Source organism: Canis lupus, chromosome 31 (genome assembly GCF_011100685.1).
Source record: "Canis lupus familiaris isolate Mischka breed German Shepherd chromosome 31, alternate assembly UU_Cfam_GSD_1.0, whole genome shotgun sequence".
Lineage (NCBI taxonomy): Eukaryota > Metazoa > Chordata > Mammalia > Carnivora > Canidae > Canis > Canis lupus.
Window position 1 is genome coordinate 22,824,172 of NC_049252.1, and position 25,733 is coordinate 22,849,904.

The following is a 25,733-nucleotide window of genomic DNA, read 5'->3' on the forward strand; positions in this document are numbered from 1 at the left end:
CCTCTCAGCCACTTCCTTAGCCTCTAGCTGAATACTTGGCTTTGATTTTTTTTTTTTTTTGAAGATGTTATTTATTTATTTGAGAGAGAGCACTCTCATGCACAAGCGAGAGGGTGGGGTTGGGGGCAGAGGGAGAGGGACACGCAGACTCCCCACTGAGAGGGGAGCCCCACGCAGGGCTCGATCCCAGGACCCTGAGATTCTGACCCCAGCCGAAGGCAGACGCTTAACCGACTGAGCCACCCAGGCACTCCTGGCTTTGGCTTTTTAAATCGCCTGACTTTAGCTTAGGAAGCCGTTTGGAGTCTTTCATGGTGGAGAGATTCACTTAGCACATTTTACGATTAACTACTATAAAGCCGAGCTTCAGCAAGTTTGCAAATTATGGCTTTCATTAGTCTAAATAAAATCAGATTGTTCCCCCTAGCATATTAGAAGCTGGCCCAACATCAATAAAATTATTATTTTGAAGAGCCATGTGTGCAGCAGGTGAAATCTTTTATTATTACAAGCCAATCATAAAAGTTTGACAAGTTAAAAAATATAAACTCAAAATGCAAACTTACATTCATTTGAAAGCTTTCTACAGTTCACACTTGGATTGTAAAATGGCCATAACCAGATTTTTGCCTCCACTCAAGGCATAGGGATGGGGACTGTGTTCTCGATAGTGTAAAGCAACTTTTTAGAATGTCCTAATGATTTGGTTAATGTTTACACATACAGAACAGCAAGGGGGAAGACAAATTATTACTGCCTGTGTACAGTCAATACTTACCAAATCCATTGTCCAAAAGCCAATATTGGCATCAGTTGACTAGAGACCTCCCAAGTCTAGCTCTTTTTATTTTTATAATTTTTAAAGAAACAGTTAGCAGGAAAAGAGAAGTGTTCATAGACATGTGGTCCAGGAAAAGAGTCACCATTCAGAAATGTTCACTGACATTCCGGTTTTTTTTCATGATGGACAGAGAAGGTGTAACATAGGTACTTCAGACTTGCCTCTATCTTACATGTTAATTTTCAAGTTAGGAAAATTTTTTTAGATGGGGGAATAAAGATCAAAGGAAATTTTGATTCAAATACAACTTTGAGGGATGCCTGGGTGGCTCAGCAGTTGAGCATCTGCCTTTGGCTCAGGGCCTGATCCCAGATTCCTGGGATCGAGTCCCACATCGGGCTCCTTGCATGAAGCCTGCTTCTCCTCCCTTTGCCTGGGTCTCTGCCTCTCTTTCTGTGTCTCTCATGAATAAATAAATAAAATCTAAAAAAAAAAAAAAAAAAAAACAACAACAAATACAACTTTGAATTTTAAACCACTATGTGCTGAGAGAAGCAGTGGCAGGGCCCTGCATGAGAGACTTTAAGTCATTAGTGAAAGCATTACTCTTCATCAAATATATCCTCTTATTCTGGATAGAAGAAATAAAGTAGAAAAATAATGGAACAGCCTGGGAATTTTCTCCATGCTTTCCATTTTGAGCATAGTCACATATTTACACCATGTACATGAAGCAGACTGCCTGTTTGGGAATGGGCTCAAGCAGATTCAAAGCACTCTAGCAAAACTGAGGTCACTTCCCAACCTGGAAAGTGGTAAGTGCCTAATAAAAGGGACAGGAGGAAATTACGTGAGAAGAAAGGAGTGGAATTAGAATCCAGAGCATGGTTAGCTCAGACCCATGGTTTCATGCAACAATCTAAAAATAAAACACTGGAAGCAGATCAGTGAGCAGTATTATTACCAAAAATCACACTGGCTACAGAGGCACAGTGTCTGTAATCACAGACAGATGATTAGGAAATATTTTGGGAGGTTATTGTCTCTAATTTCTTTAAGGCTCATAGTTTGTAACACATGCTCACAATATTTAGGCAAAAAGTGAAATTAGAGAATTATAAAGCAATTAGAAAATAAAGCGAATGAAAGCCAGATCCGCTTATGAAAGGGAAATTAACCCCAAATCTTAAATATCTCTGATTTGGCTATAGGTAATGCAGAAAGACAAATTAAGTAGGCAGTGTTTGACTGAAGAATGGATCCTAGAGAATTCTAAAGAAGGAAATAAGAGCTGGCCCAACCAAGAAATTAAAGGGAACCCAGGGCATAGTCATGGATCAAAGATTCAGGCTGGATTTTTCACAGAGAAGCCTACATTTTCTCCTGCACTGTTCCCTTGTAAAATTGTCCAATACTGTTAAGAAAAGTTCTTACTGTACATATATGGCTTAAATAAGACATTCGTTCTCACCAGCACCTGTCTTCCTACCTTTCAGACTGTAAGGTCTGCCTATGTCAATCCTTGGTTTAGGAATTCCAGAGGGCTGGGAAAGGTGATAGTGGAAGGTACTTCATGGCAGCCCAGTTGCCTTGAGAGTGAGTGCAAAGAAGGTGCATTTACTGCCACGATGGTATTCTTACAGAGAAACTTCCCAAATGCTATCAATGTGTGAGCACAGATCACTGCAGGTTAAAGGAAGAAGTAGCCCTTCCCTCAAGAAATCTATAATCCCTTCTGCAGAAGATCAGGATTTAGGGTTTGTAATCTTACGGATGCTTGATGCCACAATTCAACTATGTTGTTTACCCAGTCTGAAACAGACTCGCCTCTGCCTACCCAGGGATTTAGAACCTTTCTTTTGGAACTTTCATGACTCTGAACAATTGCTGGTGTACTTTTGAAACCATCTCTGCTTAATTACAATCCTCCTGATATTTGGGCTAATTCTTCTTAGCCTCCACTGCACATTCTGAATGTTGCCTTGGGCAGCTCTTGTGTTTCTCCCACTTACTCACTCATGTACCTACATAGATATGTAATAAATAGTGACTAAGGACCTATACTGAGCTGTATTATTTTATCAGCTAATAGGTACGAATGAGAGATAGCTGAAAACATATTCGCAGGCCAGGAGTTCAGATGGCATATGTGTTTTAAGATTTTTTTTTTATTTACTTATTCATAGAGACACACACACAGAAAGAGAGAGAGAGAGGCAGAGACACAGGCAGAGGGAGAAGCAGGCTCCATGCGGGGAGCCCGACATGGGACTCGATCCCGGGTCTCCAGGATCACAGCCTGGGCTGCAGGCGGCACTAAACTGCTGTGCCACGGGGGCTGCCCTAGCATATGTGTTTTAAAAAGCTTTTCAGGTATGCTAAGTCTTTTAGAGCAGCAGAAGAGAGAGTCATGTGTCATTATCAGTCCCCTTCTAGTCAAGAGACAGAGATTCGATGTCTGAATCTCTTGCATGAGACAAAGAGGAGACCGTGGAAGCAGGAATGGGACTCCATCTTCAAGCTAAAGAAGTCCAACTAATAACGTGTTAAGTTAAATTATATCAGTTGGATGGTTATTCATGCTAAGGCTTTATGTTTGTGTGGTTTTTTTTTTTTTTCCTTAGATGGTAAGAAGAGTGTCAGTTAAGAAAATTAAGGTTGTGATTAATACTTAAGAATTGAAATTTAACTACCGATTGCTATTTCACTGCTGCAATATACAGCCTTACACAATTACATCTTTGAAGTTATTTTAACTTTCCAAAGAAAATATAGCAGCTAGAAATCTACCCCTTGTGAAACGGTCTCTGCCTACTACTAGGAATGTGAAAAAAGCAGCTTTCGTTTCTATTTAAAAGTTATGATTTTAGGTTAAAAACTGAATCCACTTAATAAAAATGCAGCAAAAAAGCATCAGACCATATTTTGCTCCAAAAAGGATGATGCTAAAAGGTGATACATACATTTAAAATGAAATAAGCTAGTTAACTAAAAAGCAAAAACAGAAGTGTGAGTGTAAATAACAGCTGGTATCTATGACCTACCTAATTTGTCCCTGAAATAACTCCATGAAATCAGCACCATTTCTCCTAAATTTCAGATATGAAAACAAGCTTTGAGAGTTTAAATAATAAGACCCACGTGACACAGTAGAAAGTACTCTAGCAAGCAGTGAGCCCAGATGTGTCTGATTCTAATGTCTAATTCTAAGTACTAAAGTGTGCATATGCCTAGGAGCCTGGCTCATCGCTTGAGAAGTACATTTATTAACTGGTGGGATATATTTCAACCAGGAATTCAGTGCTAAATCTCTAATTTTAAGATTTAGGTGTGTTTCCTTCGGCTCGCAAATCGGGTGACATTTGACATTTGAACCCTGTTGCCTGCAGGTCTTGGTTTCGCTATCTTTGCTATTAAAAAAGGAGAAAGGATTATTTGCCATAAGCTATTGTTTACCTGTGACAGGAGCTCGTATCACTCACAATGGAATAAACATGACAAATTTCTGTGCAAACTGATTCGCCTTGGATGAGTCAGTAGAGCCCTGAGTAACTTTTAAGAGGGACATCCCTGCATTCCATAATCAACTGTGACAAATTCCATCTAAGAGTCATTGCTGGATGCTTAAAAAGACAGGAGCAGTAGCAATTTTCTTTTAAACTTCTAAATGACACTGTCAGAAAGGAAACATCTACCGTGTGCCTGACTTTGCCTTCCTCCCCCCCAACTAGTTAACCCTAAAAGTGCAAATATAAACAAATTTAATCCCCAACAGTCCATCTGAACCTGGAGAAATCTGGAATTAATTGCCAAGTATTTGGGTTCCCGTTGCAGCTGTTACGAGTGTTTGATTTGGCGAGGGAAGGGAAACGGCGCTGCATACCAATTTCGTGAGCCACGGTGAAAGCTGCATGGAGGCCATCATCTTCAATCACAGCACAGCTGCGCTCCGGAGAACATATGGTCCCGACGTCTGCCATTCCCAGGGTGTCACATGAATGATGCCCACATAAATCCTGCCCAGGAGAAAGAAAGAAATCGTTAAAATCAATTCACATCCAGAAGGAGCCACCTTGTAGAGCCACTTGCTCACTCCAAACAGCAAGGGTGGGATATGTCTATGGTAGCACCTGTTCAGCTCTTGAAATGCACCAAAGACAAACTAATGGCATCGGTTCTTCTACACTTCTCTGGGCCCCGGAGGCACAGAAGATGTCCTATGATTTTGGCTTGTCCCTTAAAACAGCAGCCACAGCTTTCCGAAAGCGGTACCGCATATGTGCAGGCACATATGTCAGGGATCACTTTCACATCTAGTCAGGCTTACTGAAGCCCTAATATCCTGGCCTAAATTCATGCTAAATTTATCAGAAGCCTGGCCTAATAATTTATTTTCCATCACAGGAGCAAACTGCAACCACTTATTAGTGACAAAATATTAGTGTATCAGTAATTGGAATGGGAAACTCCGTTGTAATCCAAAAGCGTAATTCCTTGAAAGATCATCTCTTAATTTCCAAATAGAGCTGTAATTTCATAGGTTGTGTCTTCAAAAATGTATGCACTTTAACTCCTAGCATTTTATGCAGATTGAAGATGTAGACCTCATGCAGATTTCTTCATCTGATCAACGCGCAGAAAATATATGTAATATGTTGTGTTTATGTAAGTGAGTGTATGCATTTTTTTTCTGGTGAGAAGTTGTATGGCTCTTAAGAGATTCTCAACGAAAAACATGATCACACATTCTTAAAACGATCATTAAAAAATGATTGATTTGGATGAAGGAGAGATCACAAGACGATTTTAAGTTATGAATTATAAAGAGAAGATATAACCCAGATTTTCTGACATGATAGATTTGTGATGATAAGCTTTCCCCTATACGCTACTTGAGTATTAAAAGGCACTAAAACTTCTTGCACTTGACTACTGTTTTCAATGACAATTAATTATCATTGTGTTCGTTTACATCCAAAAAAGCAAGACAGTATCTTAGTAAGCCATAAGTAAATAATTATAGAAGGAAAGGATTTTTTAAAAAAAACATCAATTATTGGATACCTGGGTGGCTCATTCAGTTAAGCATCTGCCCTCAGCTCAGGTCGTGATCCCAAGGTCCTGAGATTGAACCCCATGTCAGGCTCCCTGCTCAGAGGGGTGTTGGCCCCTCCCTCCCTCTCTCTGTCTCTCTCCTCACTTGTTCTCGCTCTCTCAAATAAATAAATAAATTCTTTAAAAAAATCAAGTTATTATGAAAGATGACAATTTACCGGTTGTGATGATAGCTACCATCTTTGTGTCCCCAATGACCACAATGTCTGGCTTAGGCTACAAACTCAAAGAATTGAGGTAAATTGTACTTAATTGATTTACTTAATCGAGGTAAATTGTAACACAGTTAGATGCAATACAGACCTCGCGCATCTTCAATATGCCAAATGCTAGCAAGATCTCAACAGATTCCTGGAAGTCAGCACAAGATGTTATGACTACATAACCAATGTCACCTAGTCAATGTCAACTCTTCTAATTCTTCCCTGTGTTGCTGCAAAAAAATCCACCCAACGCAAAATATATTAAAAGAGATAACCCTATGATCTTCTCTCTAGTACATTTTCAGGTCCTTATTGTATTCCATATATTATGAGATCCCAGCTGTGATGAATTACATTGCTGCCACCATGTTATTACAGCTTCAGACAGTGGAAATCTCGGCCAAGTAGCCTTGGTGAATCAAGTCACCAAACCAGCAATAGCCTCCCCAAGTTTCCTGTGTATCCTCATATGTCATCCCGTGGGATCTCAAATTACAGCTGTTGAGAACAAATTAGTAGTTTTTAAAATTGAAATTGGAACACACTTTTGCATAATAATCAGTCTTTGAGATAATAATATAGTACAATACATTTTTAATCCAGCTTTTCTCCAATCATTTCAGTAACGTTAAGACGAAAGACTCAGTTGTCATTGCTAGACACCATAGGTTATTTCTGCACACATTTTTTAAAAAGAAGATTTATGTTTATTTTCACAATTTGGGGTTTGTTATCCTCAAATAATAAAATGCAAGAATTGTTTCCCTTCTTACTCCATATGTCATTAATAAGCTCAGATGAAGAGCCACAGTGAATGGAAATGACCCTCCTGTTCTGAATAGCGTTTAAACTGGATTCTTACTTAATATCTCTCTGTTTGCTGGTAGCAATTGCTCATTAGAGGCTATCAATTCTCCTTGTTATCCTTGAATTGCATTAAATGCATTTGGCCCTTTGCCATAGAAATGTGTGCATGTGACAAAATTATGAACAGAAGCAGTTGTTATTTTTTTAACCACACTGATTAAACCCCTTGACGACATGGCCATACTCTATATATTTTTGTAACTGTAATTATGTAAACTGGCAACCTCTCAATTCCATTCACACAATTTCAAACCTTAGCAACACCGTTATTGTTGAATCCTCAAGATTTACAGTGCATGTCTGTATTTCTTTGTGATCCAATGTTCATTTCAATGTATTAAGTCTTGTGCATCAAATTATTAAGAATACAGGCTATCACACTCATATCTATTTGCTGGTGGAGATTTATAACAACATTTACAGGTGCAAGCCTTATTTGAAGTTTGTAGGTTTTTTTTTTTGTTTTGTTTTGTTTTGTTTTGTTTTTTAATTCAGAACAGGAGTAAGGATACTATAGGGGCAATGGCATCTGTCTATCTAATCTATCTATTATCCATCCATCCATCCATCCAACCATCCAACCATCTTATGGGTTTGGAGGTAGGGAGACTAAAAAAGTGTGCATTACATATGCTACCTACATAAAAGGTAATTAAATTACAAGTGCTAAATAAAATAAATAAAATAAAATAAATTACAAGTGCTGACAAAACTTCTTCTGCTTGGTCAATTTAAAATCTGAAAGTAAGTTATATCTTCTTATGTCAAAGATGGTTCTTTTCATGCAAGATCAAAATCTTATCACTATGGTGTAGGATAGCAATGCAAAGGAAGATTTAGTAATGGGAGGATTGCAAAAGTATGCAGAGACTTAACAGGTGGGCTTGTGGTGTTGGCCAGGAGATATGGCTGGGACATTGTATCTAACTCAAAAATAGAGCTGAGACAGTCAACAAGACTTGACAAGGAGGTCATTGACATGAGACCATTCATCAAGTGTGGCCATTTAGAGGATTACGAATATGTCAATATCTGATTTGTCATGGAATTTAGAAGGAGTAGTAGCACCCACATCTATTCGTGTGGATGGAGTAGGAGGCAGGGAACAACAACATCTACTTGAGAAGTAGATGCCCAGAAGATAGTACAATTTAGCAAATCCCGGTGGTGAGCACTGGGTGGGGAAAATGAACCAAGCAGACATAAGAATATGCAAAGTGAAATGAGTAATGGGAGCTGTAGGATTTCTCGCTTTGACTGGGAGGTTGGTCTTTCAAGCAGCATAAATATGCTGAGGGAAGGAGCCAAAAGAAACACAAGGTGAGAAGAGCAAAAATCATCACAGTTGCAGCAATGGCAGTTCAAATTAACCAAGAATACCTTGTATGGTGGAATGTGAAATTAAATAACAGCAACTTCTGTTTCTATTGGCATCACCACCTCATAAGGGCAAGCATGGAGCTCAAGAGAAGGGCACAGAAGGAGGTTAAACTAGCCTTCGATGTCTGTCTCTCTTCCCAATTTTTATGAAGAGGGATTAGCGATAGAAGAATTATTTTGTTGTGGTACATATTTTAATCATATGTATTATACAAACATGCACTTACATACCATACTTCATATTTATCCTATGCATTCAATTCTTGAGGTGTCATCTGCCTTTCTGGCTACCTTTATAGCAATCCCCAATAATAGAGCTCTTGATTTAGATCCCAAGAGAAACTGTATTAATCATGCCTGTTAGTCTGACCATTATAATTGCCCATGTTATACAATCCCTATCTGTGCTTCTGGATAAAACTAGGTAATATCAAACATACAGAGTCCAGCTGATTTAGGGACCAAGGGATCCAGGTTCGTTTATTCCTAAAACAATGACTGTGCGCCCACAATCTGCTGATGCTATACTAAGTGCTGACACTGTGAAAAATAAATAAGATCTGACCTTGACCTTAAGAAACATCATGATCTAGTGAGCAAAACAGATATGCCAAGAGGGAAGCAGATTACGACATGCTATTTTGCACAGATTTTTGAGGGAATGCAGAAGAGGAACGGACAAAGTCTCCTTGAGTGAATCAATAAAAGGGTCTCCAAGGAGGTAACTAGATATTGAGGGATGATTAGAAGTCTGATGGTCTTACAGGAATGGTGTCCTAACTAGGAAAGCCTGGCCAATACATCACGGAATGGTAAAAGGCAAGTTCTATTTTGGGGAAAGACAGGAAATTTGCCATGACTGGAGAATATAGGATTTGTTGTGTGGAAGGCAATCAGGGGAAGCTGGAAAGACCATCTGGGTCCCGAGTTCCAAGATGGGACATTTTGTCTGTAAACATAAAAAAGGGGAAGAGGAAGGCAGCAAGTTAAGGATTGAGTGGGGAGGAGATGCTTGAAAGAGTCATTTTGGTGATCAGGAATGGAAGCTAATCAGACACAGTAAATACAAAGCAGATCACTTTTTAATTCTAATGCTATTAGTGAGAGTCATTACATAAGTTGTTTATATGCTTTGAGACAAAGTTGCCTCATCATTAACATAAGGAATTTGGACCAGGTGATCTCTACATCTTTCCAACTATACCTGTGATGGTATTAAATGAAAACACTCCAATTTATAGGTGGAAAAAACTAAAGCTCGGGGCGGTAAGTATCCAAAGTTGCAAACTTCAGACTGGTGAAGTCAAAATTCAAACCTATATCTAAACACCCCAATTCTTGAATCACCTTCACCATGGTACTGGTAAATCATCACATGTGTTTTTCTGGACACCACTGTTGTCTTTTATATTTATAATCTGTGCCTGGTCAAGTAAATTCCTTTCCTGAGACAAACACTATGGCATGATCTTTATCTTTACAGTGTGTTTGGTAAAACTCGGTAATTTAGAAGCATACTGAATTTACAAAATGCCCTGAGAAATATATTCCAGAAAAGAAGGAAATGGAAGTACTGGATAAGAAACCTGGACATCTTTTTCTTGCACCTCTCTCTCTCTCTCTCTCTCTCCTGATGCATCTGACTGGCCACTGTAAGTCATGGATTCCATCAGCCAGATGTCTCAGGTAACGGGCTACTCCTCATTTCCTTCCATTATTCCTTCCTGCCTGCATCATCATCCAAGGCTCTAACCAGTCCCTTTGTCTCCCATAACTCTCCTGCCTGTATGCTGTAGTCAATTACCTTCTAGAGCCCAGATCTGATTAGCCTGCACAATGCATTCAATCTTGCCCAATGCAAACCAGGCTTCCTGTCAGCCTTCCTCTGCACTGTTATGTCCCCTCTTGTCCACTATTTGTGTATCTTATCAATACTTTGTTACCAAACCTTAGCCCATTCCTTCTGCTGGAAAGGCTTAATTAATTCACCTCCACTTCATTTTAAAATTTCTTGATTTGAACTCTACTTCTCAATTTCTAGTTCAGTGTTTAAATTTTGAACATCTCAAGTCTCCTCCAGGTTACTGAAATAGCCTGCAAAGGCTATCCCCCGGGGTTGAGTTCAATTACTCATGTTGGAAGGCTCATTCCAGAATACGCTTCTGGTCACTACTGTTTTCTTTCCACAGATTCCCGCTGGATTTATATTTTAAACTCTTAAGTGAGGTGCTTTGGCCTAACCTGTGTCTTCCTACCAAAACTCAAATTCATATGCTGAAGCCTTAATTCCCAATGTGACTATATTTAGAGGCAGGGCCCTTAAGAAGGTAATTAAGGTTAAATGAGATCATAAGGGTGGGGTCCTGATCCAATAGGATTAGCCTCCTTAGAAGAAAAGAACTTGAGATCTCTCTCTCTCTCTCTCTCTCACACATGACATACAGTTTCTTCTATGAGCTAGTTGTTAACATCTTCTCTAGACTATATTCTGTTACCCTTCTGCCCTCATATTGTCGATAATATCACTTCTAACCACCTACATTTCACATGGTGCCCCTGGGCCACTGCACAGGATAGCTGGGCAAGTCTGCAATGCCTATCTCCTCCTCATGGATGTGGCTAACTTCTAGACCTTCTTCCAAATTGAGCTCAGATGGTTTAGGCAACCTTCTAATGTACTTGCGTGATATCTAATGATCACACGTATCATAAAAATCATGCTATACAAGAATTATCCATTTCCTTACCTGTTTCCTGGAACAGATTCTTAGGAAAGGGGTCACATCTCAAATTTCTGAATCCCTCTCTGCTTATTAGAAACATATTGATTGAATAAATTAGTTACAGTATTTTGTTAAGAGAGTACTAGACAGGACTATTATGTCTCTGCCATTTGTCAGTTATTACTCTTAGGAAACTACCTCTTTTCATGAATGTCTTTGTCCAATTACAATGATAGTATGGTTGCATATTATCGAAAGGATTAATTGTAAAATGGTTTATGATTATGGGTTGTACATAAGAAATGCTCAGTAAGACCTGCCTGAATCCAAATAAATCTATCCATGCTTTGAGTGCTGATTCAATTGTACATCTGTAGTGAAACCTATATAAAGTTCCATAGGCAGAATTGATTACTCTTCCAGTCTCTTTTCAGAGACTTTGTTTCTAACTCGGCCACAACATTTACTCAAGTTTTCCTAACGGTAGAGGTATTTATGTCTGCATCTGCTTTCTTTCTCCTGGTGATAAGCCCAGGTGGGCAGGGAGAAGGTATATTCCATCTTGCTGCCTTCAGCTGCACAAATGAGTGCCTCCCACATAGAAGGTGTTCAGAATGAGAGAGAGAATGACATAGTCCTGAGTGTTGTGCTGTGTTGTCTCTAATCGACATTAGATTTTTTTCAGAATATCCTTCACTTTATTTATTTATTTATCCATTGAGATATAATCGACTTGTTATATTAGTTTTAGGTGTACAACACGATTTGATATATGTCTATGTTGTGAAATGATCACCACAATAAGTCTAGTTAATATCCATCACTATGCATAGTTAGAATTTCTTTTCTTGTGATGAGAACCTTTAAGATCTATTCTCTTAGCAATTTGCAATTTACATTGTTTTTAAAATGTCAACTAGAGCTGTTTAATCTGTTCCCAGTCTTCCCATTTCTGAGTTATTTAGATTTTTATTGATTGGGATTAATCTATAGGCTAGGAATCCTGGCTAAGAGTTCACTTCAGACTTTAAAAGGGATTTGAACTCAAATATGCAATGGGATTAGTCAATCCAGTCAGCAAGCAAATAAGAGACAGTACTTGCTGCTGCTTCCTCCTAGCTTCTGGTTTCCCCTCAGGGCTCCCTATTGTCACAACCTAACAAGGGACTGGCTGGTAGAGGAGGAATGCTCTCTGTGGGGTCCTTCCCCAGCACTGCAAGGCAAAACATAAAAGAGAGGTGTTAGCCGAGAGACGATTGCCAATTAACTGGCACAATCATAGTTAATGTAGGTGAATGGGCCTTGTATGTTACAGAGTCTGTAGCTGGTTCATTTTTAATCCAGTACTTTTGATCCATGTGAAGTTTGGGATGAGGGGGGGTTAAACAACCTCCAATTTTGTCATCCGGCAGGTAAGGATATGGTTTCTAAAAAAAGGCTCCATGGTCTCCAAAGTGGGTTTAAGAGTTTGTCTTTAAAGAACCTATTTTAAAATAAAAGAGGAAGCCAGGGACAAGGAAAGGATTCTGGAAAGCAAAATTAAATCCTGGGGAGATCAGATTTCTACTGTTTGATGGCAGAAGTGGTGTGAATTCCAGCATGAGTGCTATTCCAGAATGAAAACGGCTCCTATGCCAGAAAATTGACTGGTGCTAAGTTTCTCTAATTAGAGTACCGGGGTACTGTAAAGTGTGTCAGTTTGATAAAAGAATTACTAGCACTCCCAGACGCAACGTTCAAGGTGGCCTAGGCTAGTAAACAGGGGTGGAAAACATATCCTCACACATTTGCTTCATGCCCGAAAAACAAGCAATTTAAGAGAAGACATCTGGACACAAAATTTGAACAGTGCTCAGAGCCCATCAAAACATGGATTTGATGGCTTGGCGTCTGGCTGCTAAGCAACGTTACTTCTTACATTCAAAACAGAGTTGTAAAAGTAGGACCCTGGTGCCAACTCAGGGTATTTCTCATTGAAAAAAAAAAAAAAATGTAGCCATGAACGTTTTTCTTAGGTCTTAAGATATCTGATTTCTCTGGTAGAAGAGCTCAGATGATTTCTGCTCTAGTCCTCTTATTTTCCACATTCTGAAGTATTAGATGGAGCTTAACTTGACATTTTGAAGCACTCTTAATGGATGCCACTAAGGGTTTTGTAATAATTTTCTCAGCCCCCTAATCAACAACATTCTTTTACATTGAGTATATATATTCACAATACACATGCTTTTTCAAATATTTGGTTCCCCTCAAGTTAGATGTATATACCAGAGGACCAACCGCAAGCTAAATGAGATTTGCTTTACCAAAAGTATGCTTCTGCTTGGCAGGGAGGCCAGGGAGGGCCCGTGTAAAATATTTTCCATGTGCAGACTAGTTTGGAAAATGTATGTTATTATAATACTTATTAACATTAAGATAGGCTAATTTCTTTCTTCCTTGCTTTTATCTACTTAAAATGTACTGATATGTTTCAGAGCTTGGAAAATAGGAATTGTTAGCTACCCAGATAAAACAAACACCCAGAAAAAGCGGTAGATCATTCAGAACCACTGACTAGCTTTTCCTTTTTTTCTGGGAAGCAGTTAGGAAAATGATGGGGCAGGAGGTAGGGAGGAATGGGGTCTTCTATTAATTTGTGTTGGTCTTAAAAGTTATGGAATGTGCATTTGTATTCAAAAATGTGCATCTGTATTCAAAAATGAAAGTGAACTATTAAAATGACCTACTCTTTGGAGTAGTGTGCCTACAAAAGTATTTTTTTCCTCTGTCTTTAGAGAACTTCCTTCCACAAACTCTCTGAAGCCTTCTTCTTGGCAGCTTCTTGTGATGAAGCAAAGCAAGAAATCCAGACGTGGAAAACTGCTTACCAAAAAAAAAAAAAAAAAAAAAAAAAAAAAGACTTGGAAACCAAATAAGACAGGGCTAGTTTTACAGGAGAACTTCACTTCATATGGAAGGCTACAAAATGAATGCCCTTCCGTTTCAAAGATTAATGTAGCGCGGAGAAATTAAAGGATGGTTTTTAGATCACTTAATGAGAAGAAAGATTTTCCATTGTGCATAGCATCCTGTGCTGCCAGGTTCTTCCTAAACGGTTGCCCTCTGGCACCTTTGTTTACATGTGGTTTTCATTTATGTCTACCCCACGGACCACAAGTGTTTCTCCATTCCAAATTTATCAACACTCTTCCTTTATACCAGGGGTGTCTTAGTAAAAACAGGGAATTAGGTAGTAGAGCTGCAGGATTCTGAAGCTTTCTGCAAGCCATCAGTGCATTTGCTATCCTAGCTCTGGTTGCTCCGATTCGTACCATGCTTTTGCATGATATTTCAAAATTTCAAATCCTTCAGCTACCCTGGATGGATCCCAAACATTTAAAGAATGAGGTTTAGAAGGGAGTTCTTACCAGGCATCTGAGAGGCATGACTTCAAGCTGCCAATCAGAGGCGAGTCACGAGGTGGGTTTCAGAGCTCTGAACAAGCCAGACTGACAAACCAGCCCAGACTCTGGGTCTGAGTACGCTCAACGTGGTGAGGGAATGACTGGGCAGACAGATACCGTGTTCTTCCCAGAACCTCTGGGCCTGTGAAGATCAGTTTCTTTCCCTTCCTGTAACCATCTTTCTTAAAAGAGGGAAATCCTGGGCAAACATTCCTTCCTCATGTCTTGACTCTTTGCCCAGATCTTTCCACACTGGGGCTTCAGAAACATATTCCTCTGAAACCCAAACACGCAATCTGGTTGTGACCCTTCGCTGGCAGTTCCGGAGGGACAGGCACTGCTTGGGTGACTGGAAGACTAGGCAAAGGAGTTGCAAAGGCACCTGACCAGGTTAGGTTTCTGTATCCTCCCTGCCCTCCTGAACTCCGTCCTTCTCTGGAAACCGAGATTGATTCCACAAGGTGAACATGTAAGAACTCCATTAAGGAGCCAGATCGGAAAAATCTTTGGATTTTTTTCCTTTGGAAAGTCCTTCCTCAACTTCTGTCACAGAATTGGCTCAAGTAAGAAGGTATGGATCCTTGACAAAGGAAGGGCGTGGATAAAAAGTGACATTCGTCTCAAATGTCAAGAAGAAAGATTCCCCATTCCGAAGACACACTTGCTTTCCCCCTCTTCCCATTTAGCTACGCACATTTCCCCCAAGCATTCTAGCCCCCTTCTTATCCTATTTATGCATCCAGGACTCCAGGTCTCAGTATCCTGCCTGATGGATAGAAACTCAAGGAAGGTCTAGTCATTTGGGGCCAGGAACTGACTACAGGAGCTGCGCTGAGGGCTGGCTGGGTTTCCCCGCAACGAGCAGTTAAATCCCTGGTGACAGCAGGTGTGTGGGAGCAGCAAGGCCTTCAGGGGGCCCGAACCTCGACCTACCTGCCTCCCTCCACCAGCGCTGCTCGCTCGCTCGCCCGGGCCGCCCCGCAGGCTGCACTTACCTCTCTCGTAAACAGGATGGCCGCGTCGTAGTGCTCCTCGTGGTCATCCCCCAGCTGGTTGTGCTGATGCTGCCACTTGCAAAAGTTCTTGAGAGTGGTGGCCGCGTTCTTGCTCACCTCCAGGCTCTTGTCCTTGTCACCCAGCACCACCACCTTCACCACGGCCAGGCGGATGTGGTTCTCGATGCTGGCGTGGCTGTACAGCCTGTTGGCGATGGAGGCCAGGGTCAGCAGGTAATGCTGCAGGCCCCGGCCATACATCCGCGCCATGGACGCGTCTGCCACCAGGAGAAGCTCCACCTGGCGGGCCCGGGAGATGGAGCGGCGCCGCCGCCGCCACCACGTCTGGGGTCCCCGGCCCCCATCCGGGGAGGCCGCCGGCGGGGCCGGGAACGGCGGGGCCGGCGACCAGCGTGGGTCCGGGCTGCTGTGCGCGGGGGGGCGCTCGCGAGGCCCCGGCGGGGACGCGGGAGTCTCGCAGCTGGTGCGCGGCGGCAGGGCCTCGAAGCTGAAGCCCTCGCGGGTGTAGACGTGCAGGATGCGCGGGGACCCGTCCCCGTACACTCGCTCGGCCTCGGCCCCGGCCCCGGCCCCGGCCCACGGCCCGCGCAGCAGCGGCTTCAGGGTGTAGCGCGCGTGCCTCACGGCGAAGAAGCCGTCGAGCCCACCGCAGAGGTCCAAGACGGCCAGCGAGCGGGGGCTGCCGTCCACCGTGCCGCGGTAGAAGCAGTGGTCCCGGTGGCGCCGGGGCGCACCCGGGCCGCGTCCTGCAGGCGCAGAGCCAGCGGCGCCCACCGAGCCATCTCGCTCCAGGTCCAGGAGGAACCTCCGGCCGCCCGCGTAGACGAGGTAGCCCACCTTGCCGCCGCCCGCGTAGATCTGGTCGACGTTCTGCACCAGCCCGCTGCTCCTGCGCTGCGGCGCCAGGGGGTGCGGGTGGCCCGGAGGCTCGGCCGGCTCCCGCGCCTCCTCCCCCTGCCGCCGGCGGGGCTGGGCGGCCGCTGCTGCAGCCCAAGGCTGCCCGGCTTTATCCTGGGCAGGTGCCGCGGCGGGGCCGGCCGCGACCGGGGGCAGGCGGAGCGCGCCCAGCAGCAGGGACGCCCACCCGAGCAGCATAGTGCGCTGCCCGCGGGGAGGGGCCGCGCCACGGGGACTTGATGGGTATCTGTTACTCGCTCTGGAAGTCACCGGGGCGGGAGGTGGGGGCGCGCACACACACACACACACGCACACACACACACGCACTGGCTTGCAAGGTCGAGTCAAGTGTCGGAAGGACGGGGACCCGGCGGCAGCGCCAGCCTGTCCCGGGCCTCAGTGCCAGCGTGCGAACTTTTCTTTGTTGCTTTGCAAAATGTTGGGATTGGTGCTCCGAGAAGAGGGGGGGGAAAATTTAAGACAAGAAAAGCCGGGCTCTGGGGGCTTCCGCAAGTATGAGGAAGGTGGTGGTGGTGGTGGTGGTGGTGGTGGGGGTCAGGGGGTGGGGGACAAGAACAACAACCAATCCAACCCCAAATGCAGCCGCTAGCGCCGCACGAAGAAAAAAGTAAGGCTGGTGCCGCGCACCCGGCGGGCAACTGGTGCGCGCTGCCTCCCGCCCCCTGCTGCTCTGCACCCGCCGGCAGCGGGGGTCCAAGCTCCGGAGCCCGCTCCCTTTCTTATTTTGTGGGTTTCCTTGACTCTACGAGCACCAGGAGGAGGAAAGGAAAGAGAGGGGGGAAAGCCATAAAAATTAAAGGAAAAAACGCAAGAGGCGGCCTGCGGGGAGCCAGTGGAGCGGCGCGTCCGGGTCCCTTCGGATGCAGCGTCTTCCTGCCGCCGTCATCCCCAGTCGGCCGCTGCGAGCGCCGAGAGCAGCGCGAGCGCTGTGAAGATGCGAGGAGGTGGAACAATGAATTTATAGCGGCATGCCATCCTGCAATGGCAATTTCAACAATTCGTCACTGCAAGCTGCCTCTTAAAGGGAGAGCTTCCCCCACCCCTCCCACCCTTCCCGGTCCGCGCCTAATCAGACGGGGGAGGGCGGGCGAGGGGGGTGATCGAGGAAAGGGAGACCGGGAAGGACCCGGCGAGGTGGAAGGAGGGACGAGGGGAGGGAGCAAGGGCGACTGGGGGGGGGGGGGGAGGGAGTATTGGGGTAAGAAAAACAGATTTCCTTGGCCTCATTTAAAGCCACAGTGGCTCCGGGGTTGTCTGATTATTTCACAACCAATCGGGGTTGGCTAACCCCGGCTTACCTCATCTCCCGAAAGGGGGTGTTTTGGTGCTTTTTTTTTTTTTTTTTTTTTTTTTAAGTTACTGAGACATTTCTAGCCTCTCCTTGCCTCCTTCTCGCCCGCTTTCCTTTCCCTCGGTAGGAAGTTCCTGCCCCAAGTTCTCCGGTCCCCGCGCGCCCGTGCGCTCCCGGGGCGCGCGGACCTGGCGACTCCGCGCACCGGCCCAGGGCTTCGGGCTTCCCGTGCGCCCCCCTCGGCCCGCGCTCTTCTCGCCTCCTCCCGCCTCCTCCCGCCGCCCGGGGGCCGGGTGTCCGCGGTGCTCACGCCCTGGCCTTCGCGTCGGGACGCTCTTTGGGTTCGGGCTCCGGGGACTGACTTCCCGCAGCCACCAGCAGGGGGGCCGGGCCGGGCCGGGAGAGCGCGCGGTGCCCCCGCAGGGCGCCCCCGCCCCGGGCCCTCCGCGCCTCTGTGCGCGAGCCCCCGGCTGCCCCGGCCCCGCGCGCCGTTCACCGGTGCCCGCAAGGCGCCCTTTGCTCCTGGGTCATTGGAACTTCCTCCGCTTTGCTTTAAGAAGGCAGGGCGAGAAAGAGTTAATAACTGTGGCAGAAAACTGAGCTTTTTCTTTTTTTCTTTGTCATAAAATTAAAAAAAAAAATTGTGCCCACACTTTCTCTTCTTCCTCCTGTTTAAATGGGAATTAGATACCCAGATGTGTATTGATCTGTCCTAAAACCGCTCATCGCTCCAGGCCCTGACCTACCATCAATATTCTCAGAAATCCTTATTAGGAGAAAAAAAAAAAAAAAGGAAAGAAAAGACTGGGGCAGAGCGGGGTGCAGGTGGGTGCTTATTAGTAGGTGAGTGGCATGGTCACTGAGACTAGATTTTTCCTTTGTTTCCTCTAATTATGAACTCTAACAGGAAGGAAGGAAGGACAATCCCAGGACGTCCTAGCCAGCGATCTGGGAATGGTTAGAAGGTCTACGACTGAAGAGCAGCAGCACCTGCCACCCTCCTTCATTCTTCCCGCTAATTAGTGAATATTCAGTATGATTAGCACAGTCTTGTCTTCCTTACCTTTAATTTACAGAGATGAGGAGGAGAGCAGGGGTGCTTCTGTGGAACCCAGGCTGCAGGTGGTTCCCCCAGATCTGATCACTTTTTCAGGGAGAAGACCAGAGGGTCCTGGGGTGACTGGAGGTTCTGGGAGTGGGAGTGGTGGTGAAGGGCAGGTGGGAATCTCAGACCTGCCGCAGTGATGCGCCTTGGCCAGTGCCTAGAGCACCCTCTGGAGTCAGGCATCTGGGAGGCAGAGTGAAGCATATCCTGAGGATTAGTTCCCCCCCGCCCCCCGTGTGTGTGTATAAATGATTGTTGGGGACCGCTGGCCAACCAACAGCCCCTAGTGGATTCCGACCTACCTCCAGACTTGGTAGGAAATTGCTATTGCTTAAGGCCATTTCCCCCCCCCCCCCCCGCCTTTTTTCCCCACAACCCTTCAGTCTCTCTGTGGTCAATAGCCCAAAGCCAATCCTACCAGCTGGATGTTGTGAGGAACCAGAGATATTCAGGATCAGGATGTAAAGGGGAACCCAGATTCCAGCAGTCTTCTCTGTCCCTCCAACAGCCTTCAAGCCTCGAGGTCCTGATGTCTATGGAGAGCAAACAACTTCTTCTTCTTCTTCTTCTTCTTCTTCTTCTTCTTCTTCTTCTTCTTCTTCTTCTTCTTCTTCTTCTTCTTCTTCTTCTTCTTCTTCTTCCTCCTCCTCCTCCTCCTCCTCCTCTTCTTCTTCTTCTTCTTCTTCTTCACACCAACTTCACTGAAAAGTAGTCCAATTTTTGGCACTAAACACCATCTCTAAAACAACTTTGATTTAGTAATTTTAACCATGTCATCATCGTTAATCTCAATGGATCATTTTGAGAGATAAGCATTTTGGATGACAGTCGCTTACATTCATTAACTATCCTTACTTGCATTCACAGACAGGAGCGGTCTTATTTAGCATTTATGGGAATTCCAGCTGAATTTTCTTCTTTGTGAAAGTTTTTCTCTTTCAAAAAAAACTGTATTTCTCAGTAAATCACACCCCTGAGTTTTATGCCTTTAAATGTAATTACATAGTGACATTTGTACTCAGATTATTCAAATGTTTAGAAATATGTTGGAGACCGGGACAGAAGCAGATAAAGCTCCAAACATGAATATCAAGTACTAAATATTTATTAGAACACATATTCGCAAAGAAAAGTGCTAATACAGCATATAAATATAACGAGTAAATTCTTACATATTGAGAAAATTTCTTCTTGGGTATAATTTTTGTTTTTCTGTGAAAGTAACTTGGCTACTTTAGGAAGTTCATTTGGTAATACTTTTCAAATATTACCCTAGTGGATTAAGATGAAGTGCTATGTTCCAGAACAATGAATGTCTTGTCAGTCCAAGGAAGTAATTTGCACTGGATGAGAGTAGTCCAAAGTTTTATTTTCTTTTTACAGTAGAAAGCTAAAATATATTAGCAATCCTGTTAGGTGGACTCATTGCTACTTCAGTCTTTCATTATTCTAAAAAAAAAAAAAATCACCTTTATTTGTGCATTTTTCATGAGAACTTTTTACTGCATTTATGGAGGATGTGATCACACCTGATATATAATTTTACATTTTCCAAAAGGAAGTGAGACTTCCTATGCCAGACCGTTACAGTGGGAAGTTACCTTGGAGATCATGTAAGGCAACTTCCTCCATCTACTAATGAGAAGATGGGAATAGAGACCACAGTGATTAGCAGTGGATAAAAAGTCCACTAGTGGCCAGCTCTCCTAAATCCTAAAGACTTTACTCCCTCAATGATTGGTGTTCAATCTATAATACCTCTTAAAATCTATCCAGTTTAACAAATATCCGTTGAGGGCTGGCTGCCAAGTGCTGCGTGAAGTTCTCTGGAGGTGTATAAACCTGGATAACTCATGATTAATGTTCAGAGAAGCTCACAGTTCAGAGATGGAATCAATCATACCAGAAGATACTTGGAGTCCAAGCTGGAAAATTCAAATAGGAAGGAGAAAAAAGCAAGAGAGGAACTCCTGCAGGTGCTCTGAGCTATGTATTTCCAGGACGGCTTCAGTCTATAGGATTTGTGTATCCCCTTAAGTAGTATTTTCTCAAATTTCCATTCGCTAAAGTGTCATTTCCTCCCCCTCCCCCATCCATGATTTTACTGGTAAGGGTGAGGAAATAACTGATAATAAAATATTCCCCTCTAGCCAAACACCTGCTCCTTACCTCCCATGGAGGGGAATCACAGCCTCTCTACTCTGTGCACTAATTTTCCTTTCCTGCATCAAGATCCCTACCCCTGGCATTGCTGGATTTTGAGCTTCCTTAGTATCATTTCCCCTGTGACCTGATGGCAGATGCGGGGAACAGAAACCTCCTCCCTCCCCCCCCCCCCCCCCCCCCTCCTGCCCCCCAGGCTGCATAAGGCCCTTTCTGAATGCTTTAAAGACTCTGGGCCAGCCCTTTCCTCAGGTGCCACTCAGCTTTGCAAGTTCTAGTTCTCAAAGATTTGCTTCAAAATGAGGATAGGGGCACCTGGGTCGTTCAGGCGGTTAAGTGTCTGCCTTTGGCTCGAGTCATGACCCCAGGGTCCTGGGATTGAGCCCCTCTCTGGAACTCCCTGATCAGTAGGGGGTCTGCTTCTTCCCCTCACTCTACCTTTTACCTTTCCCCACCTGTGCTCACTCGAGCCCTCTCTCCAATAAAGAAGTAAAATCTCAAACAAACAACTAGAGGTTATTTTAGTCACCTCATACAGTACAATTATGCAGCTCTTGTCCTTTGGTGATGGGTTTATTTCTCCTAGTCGAACGTTCTCCAGGTTCATCCATGTTGTCGTCTATAAAACAGTCAAACTCCTAGAAGTGGAGAGTAGAGTGATGGTTGCCAGGGCCCGGGGAGAGGGGGAAATGGGGAGTTGCTATTCAAAGAGTACAGAGTTTTAGTTCTCCCAGACAAATAAGTTCTAGAGAGCTTCTATATGCAGTTAACAATACTCGATTGTACACTTAAAAATGTATTGAGGGTACCCTCCATGTTAAATGTTCTTACCACAAAACCAAACCAAAGAGTGCGCTTTGGGAATATGGAAAGGAGTGTATTTACCATGCTAGCTTTGATATGAATCCTCAATTTTTAGAGGAGAAACTACCTGATTAGACCTCCTCTCCTTTTCCAGCCCTTTACTTCCTTCTCCAAATCCCCTTCTATCCCACAGTGGTTTATCAGGCATCTGGACACGCTAATACACATGTGCAATCTCACACACATTGGTCATACAACACACATCAGCATGTGTGTGCATGCACGCACACTCACCCCTAACTCAGTTTCCCGTCTAGGCTGCACTAACCTGTGCATAGGAAGCCCTGAGCAGAGCAGGAATAAGAGAGGAGATTATACCAACTTCTCTTTGCCCTTTGCAAAGAAAACTTTCCGGAGACAGGCATAATAGAGTTTTTTGTTTTGTTTTGTTTTCTGTTTCTTTTGCGAAATTTACTGCAATTCCTGATAAAACTATTGTGTCTGCTATCTGCCAAGGATATTGTATTATAGAACACTCTCTCTTGTGATGGATAGCATACACTGCAGAGGCAGTTTTATGAAAAAAAAATTTTTGGAAAGATAGATTTTTATTTTTCTTATACACAGAAATTTTATACTGTATAAAAGTCTTCAAATGAATAATGTATATGTGTATTATTTAAGACATACAGGTGCTATCTGTAAAGTAAAACCGACAAGTCAGTTTTTATGCTGACCAGCTGTGAAATGTTGTTTTAGCTTTTCTCACACAATTATGCGCATATTACTTGGCTTTTATGAGTTACCCAAGTTCTTTTTTTTTTGCTCTTTATTTTCCGGAAATCATCTCAAAATCAAACCTTACTGGAAACACATGGAAAATCAGGAATTTCCAGCCTAAAGTAATTTGAAACACTTGAGGTTTTTATTTTTTCTTCATGATGGCAAAGTTAAGCAAAGATTTCAAATTCCTTAATGAGTAGTAATTGCAGTAGGTAGGACCTGTTGTTTCATAGCAACAGTTAATTGTTTGCTTTTTTAAGTTAAGGTTTCATGGTAACAACACCTTCCTCAAGCTCTGGAATATCAGTCTTCCTGGACACTATTCAGTCTCTCCATGTTAAATGCATTTGCCTTATTCTGGTCAGTAAAGTAAGACACTGACCTTAGGCTAAACAAAGTTGATAAATAAATACCAATTGGTTACTGCCTAACTTCCCCCACCCCCTTCCTTGGGGCAGGCAGGAAATAGAAACAGGAACTGAGTAATCATAAGCTCACCTCCCACCCATGATGCTGGGGTCACTGCAAGTTGCCTTGGTGGTTTAAGAAAGATACCCAGTATCATTTTGTAATGACTGTCTCTGGACTAATATTTATATCTCTAACACATACCTTTCCTAGTAAGGCACTAACAGATGGAAGAGCAGATGATCCTCTATCAAGATAGGGGTTCAGATAAAGGCATTGAAGTTTTTACTTACCTTCTTTTACTTTGGAGGTGCTTCTCCTCCTATACCCCTCTCTTGTCCCCAGAATCATTTTGGAAGCACTAAGCAAGAGTGCCACCATTACTTACTGCCTGAATGGAGATGTGATCCTAAGTTCCAGGGAGGACTCTTCTTCCATGTCCATCACCATCAATCCTCCTCCTTTAAAAAAAAAAAAAAAAAAAAAAAAAATCCTCCTCCTTTTCTCTTTGCAGCCAGCCAGACTTGAGACTGTGGGAAACTTCCTTTTACTAGTAGCTGGAACACCCCAGAGTCCCAACATGATTGCTACATCTGATCTTTGAAAGAATCAGGAAGCCAGCAGGAAGAGACAGAGAAGTAGAGTTTGATTGATTTATAGTTCAGGGAACTAATCTTTGGCCACATTTTCCTGCATTCTTCCCAAAAGCCAGACTCTTGCTTTTGCTGCTTTTTTTTTTTTTTTTTTTTTCATTTTTTTCATTTCTGGATCCTCTCTCGATCCATCAACACCCTTTACAGTCCAGGTATATGGTAAAACCAAAATTCCCCTTTTCCTTCAGGCAAGTGGGACATCAAATTTTTGGAGAACAGATCTGGGTAGGAAAGGATAAAGTTGTCACTCATAAGACTCATATCTATGGGCAGCCCAGGTGGCTCAGTGGTTTAGCGCCGTCTTTGGTCCGGGGCCTGATCCTGGAGACCTGGGATCAGGTTCCGCGATGGGCTCCCTGTATGAAGCCTGCTTCTCTCTCTGCCTGTGTCTCTGCCTCTCTCTCTCTCTCTCATAAATAAAATCTTAAAAGAAAAAAAAGACTTCTATCTGTGTTCAAAGTCATCCCATAGAAGGAGTCATCACTGATGTAGGAAAGATACTTGGGTTCAAAGCCGACAGCCAAGAAAGAATTCTTGAGATGTTTTTGGTGCCAAAAGGTGGTTTTATTAAAGCACGGGGACAGGACCCGTGGGCAGCAAGAGTTTCACTGGGCTCATGGCCCATTATATACTTTCAAGTTAGGAGGGGGTTAAGGATAGGGTAAGTCTCTGAGAAATTTTGGAAGCAATGTTTCTAGGACTTGAAGGGGGCTAGCTATTGTTGGGGGAAAGGTCATTATTACTGTCTAATAAAACCTAAGTTATGAAGCCCTCCAGATGTATATTGGTGGGTCATATGCTTGGGAGATGATTGCCAATATATATCTCGGGGTGGGTAAAGATAAAGGAGGTTTCCAAAGGAATTTTTATATATTAAAATAGACTTACAGGATCCTAGGGGTTGGGCTAAGATTGCCTTTTGCCCTTAGCAAAGTATTAACATGGAGGCAGTTGAGTCCCTAGAGGAAGGTCACTCTGCCTGTTTCAAGGATTTGTCAATGGGCTGTGAATGGTAAGGAAATTTAATTTTTCTTTCTCCTTTGTTTCCCACATCACTCAACAGATTTGCCCACAAAAGTTATCAGCTCTTCCATGGTCCATGACAGTTAAGGCCAGGTGTTTTAGGTGACTCTGTTGAAGGGTACCTGAAAGCGTTCTTTTGCCTCACAACTTTAGAATTAATTACCAGTAGTTGGATGTGGAGCACTAAACACATATTTACAAGTAATTAAATAATTTCTAGCATGGTTTTCTGCATTTTAGATTGTCACTTATTTCTGCCAAAGTATTAATCGCATTGTCATTATTTCATTTTAGCATGTAAAGTGGCTTTCTTTGAGAAAAGTTGGAGGAAAATAGTGCAGATTAAAACTAAATAAGGTGGAGGTATTCACAGAAGGAAACTGTCAGATATGGCACAGAGGAAGCCTCTCACATATATTCCACAGGTAAATCCTATAGAACTTTCAGAAAATTTACAAAGAACTTTAAAAAATTGCTAGCGGATTAAATAGCAGAGGATCTCTCTAGCCGCTCTGTTAGCTTCTAGCCAGTTTACCCTCCAAGAAATGCACAACAATGTCTTGAGACTACAGGGTGTTTTTGGTTCTGTCTTTCCCTCTCCCCATTCGATTGTAAAGTTTGTTTTGCCTTTGATCACTGACAAGTCTCATGGTTGGGTCCCTCCTGCACAAGTAAACTTTTGGCATGCTGAAGGTAGCTCAGTATCTCAGAATTATTCTTGGCTTCCTCCCTTCCTTCTTTCTTTCTTTTTTTTTTTTTAAATTATTTATTTATTTATTTATTTATTTATTTATTTATTTATTTATTTATTTATGACACACAGAGAGAGAGAAAGGTAGAGACACAGGCAGAGAGAGAAGCAAGCTCCATGCAGGAAGCCTGATGCGGGACTCGATCCAGGGACTCCAGGATCACACCCTGGGCCAAAGGCAGGTGCCAAACTGCTGAGCCACCCAGGGATCCTCCCTTCAGTCTTTTCATACTCTTTCCCTTTCCCTCACCCTTCCTCTTTTCTTCTTCTTCTGATTCTTCTTCTTCATCTAATAATTCTTTT

General features: G+C 43.3%; 1 protein-coding gene across 1 annotated transcript in view; it reads right to left on the reverse strand.

Moving 5' to 3' along the window:
* Positions 1-17,444, reverse strand: part of ADAMTS5 (ADAM metallopeptidase with thrombospondin type 1 motif 5) — a 47,554-nt gene extending 30,110 nt beyond the window's left edge. Inside the window, exons 1-2 of the mRNA XM_038581284.1 lie at positions 15,511-17,444; positions 4,665-4,797 (exon numbers count right to left, since the gene is read on the reverse strand). Coding sequence (XP_038437212.1) covers positions 4,665-4,797; positions 15,511-16,626 — 1,249 coding nt within the window. The 5' untranslated portion in view covers positions 16,627-17,444. The remainder of the gene's footprint in view (positions 1-4,664; positions 4,798-15,510) is intronic.
* Between the last annotated feature and the right edge of the window lie 8,289 nt (positions 17,445-25,733).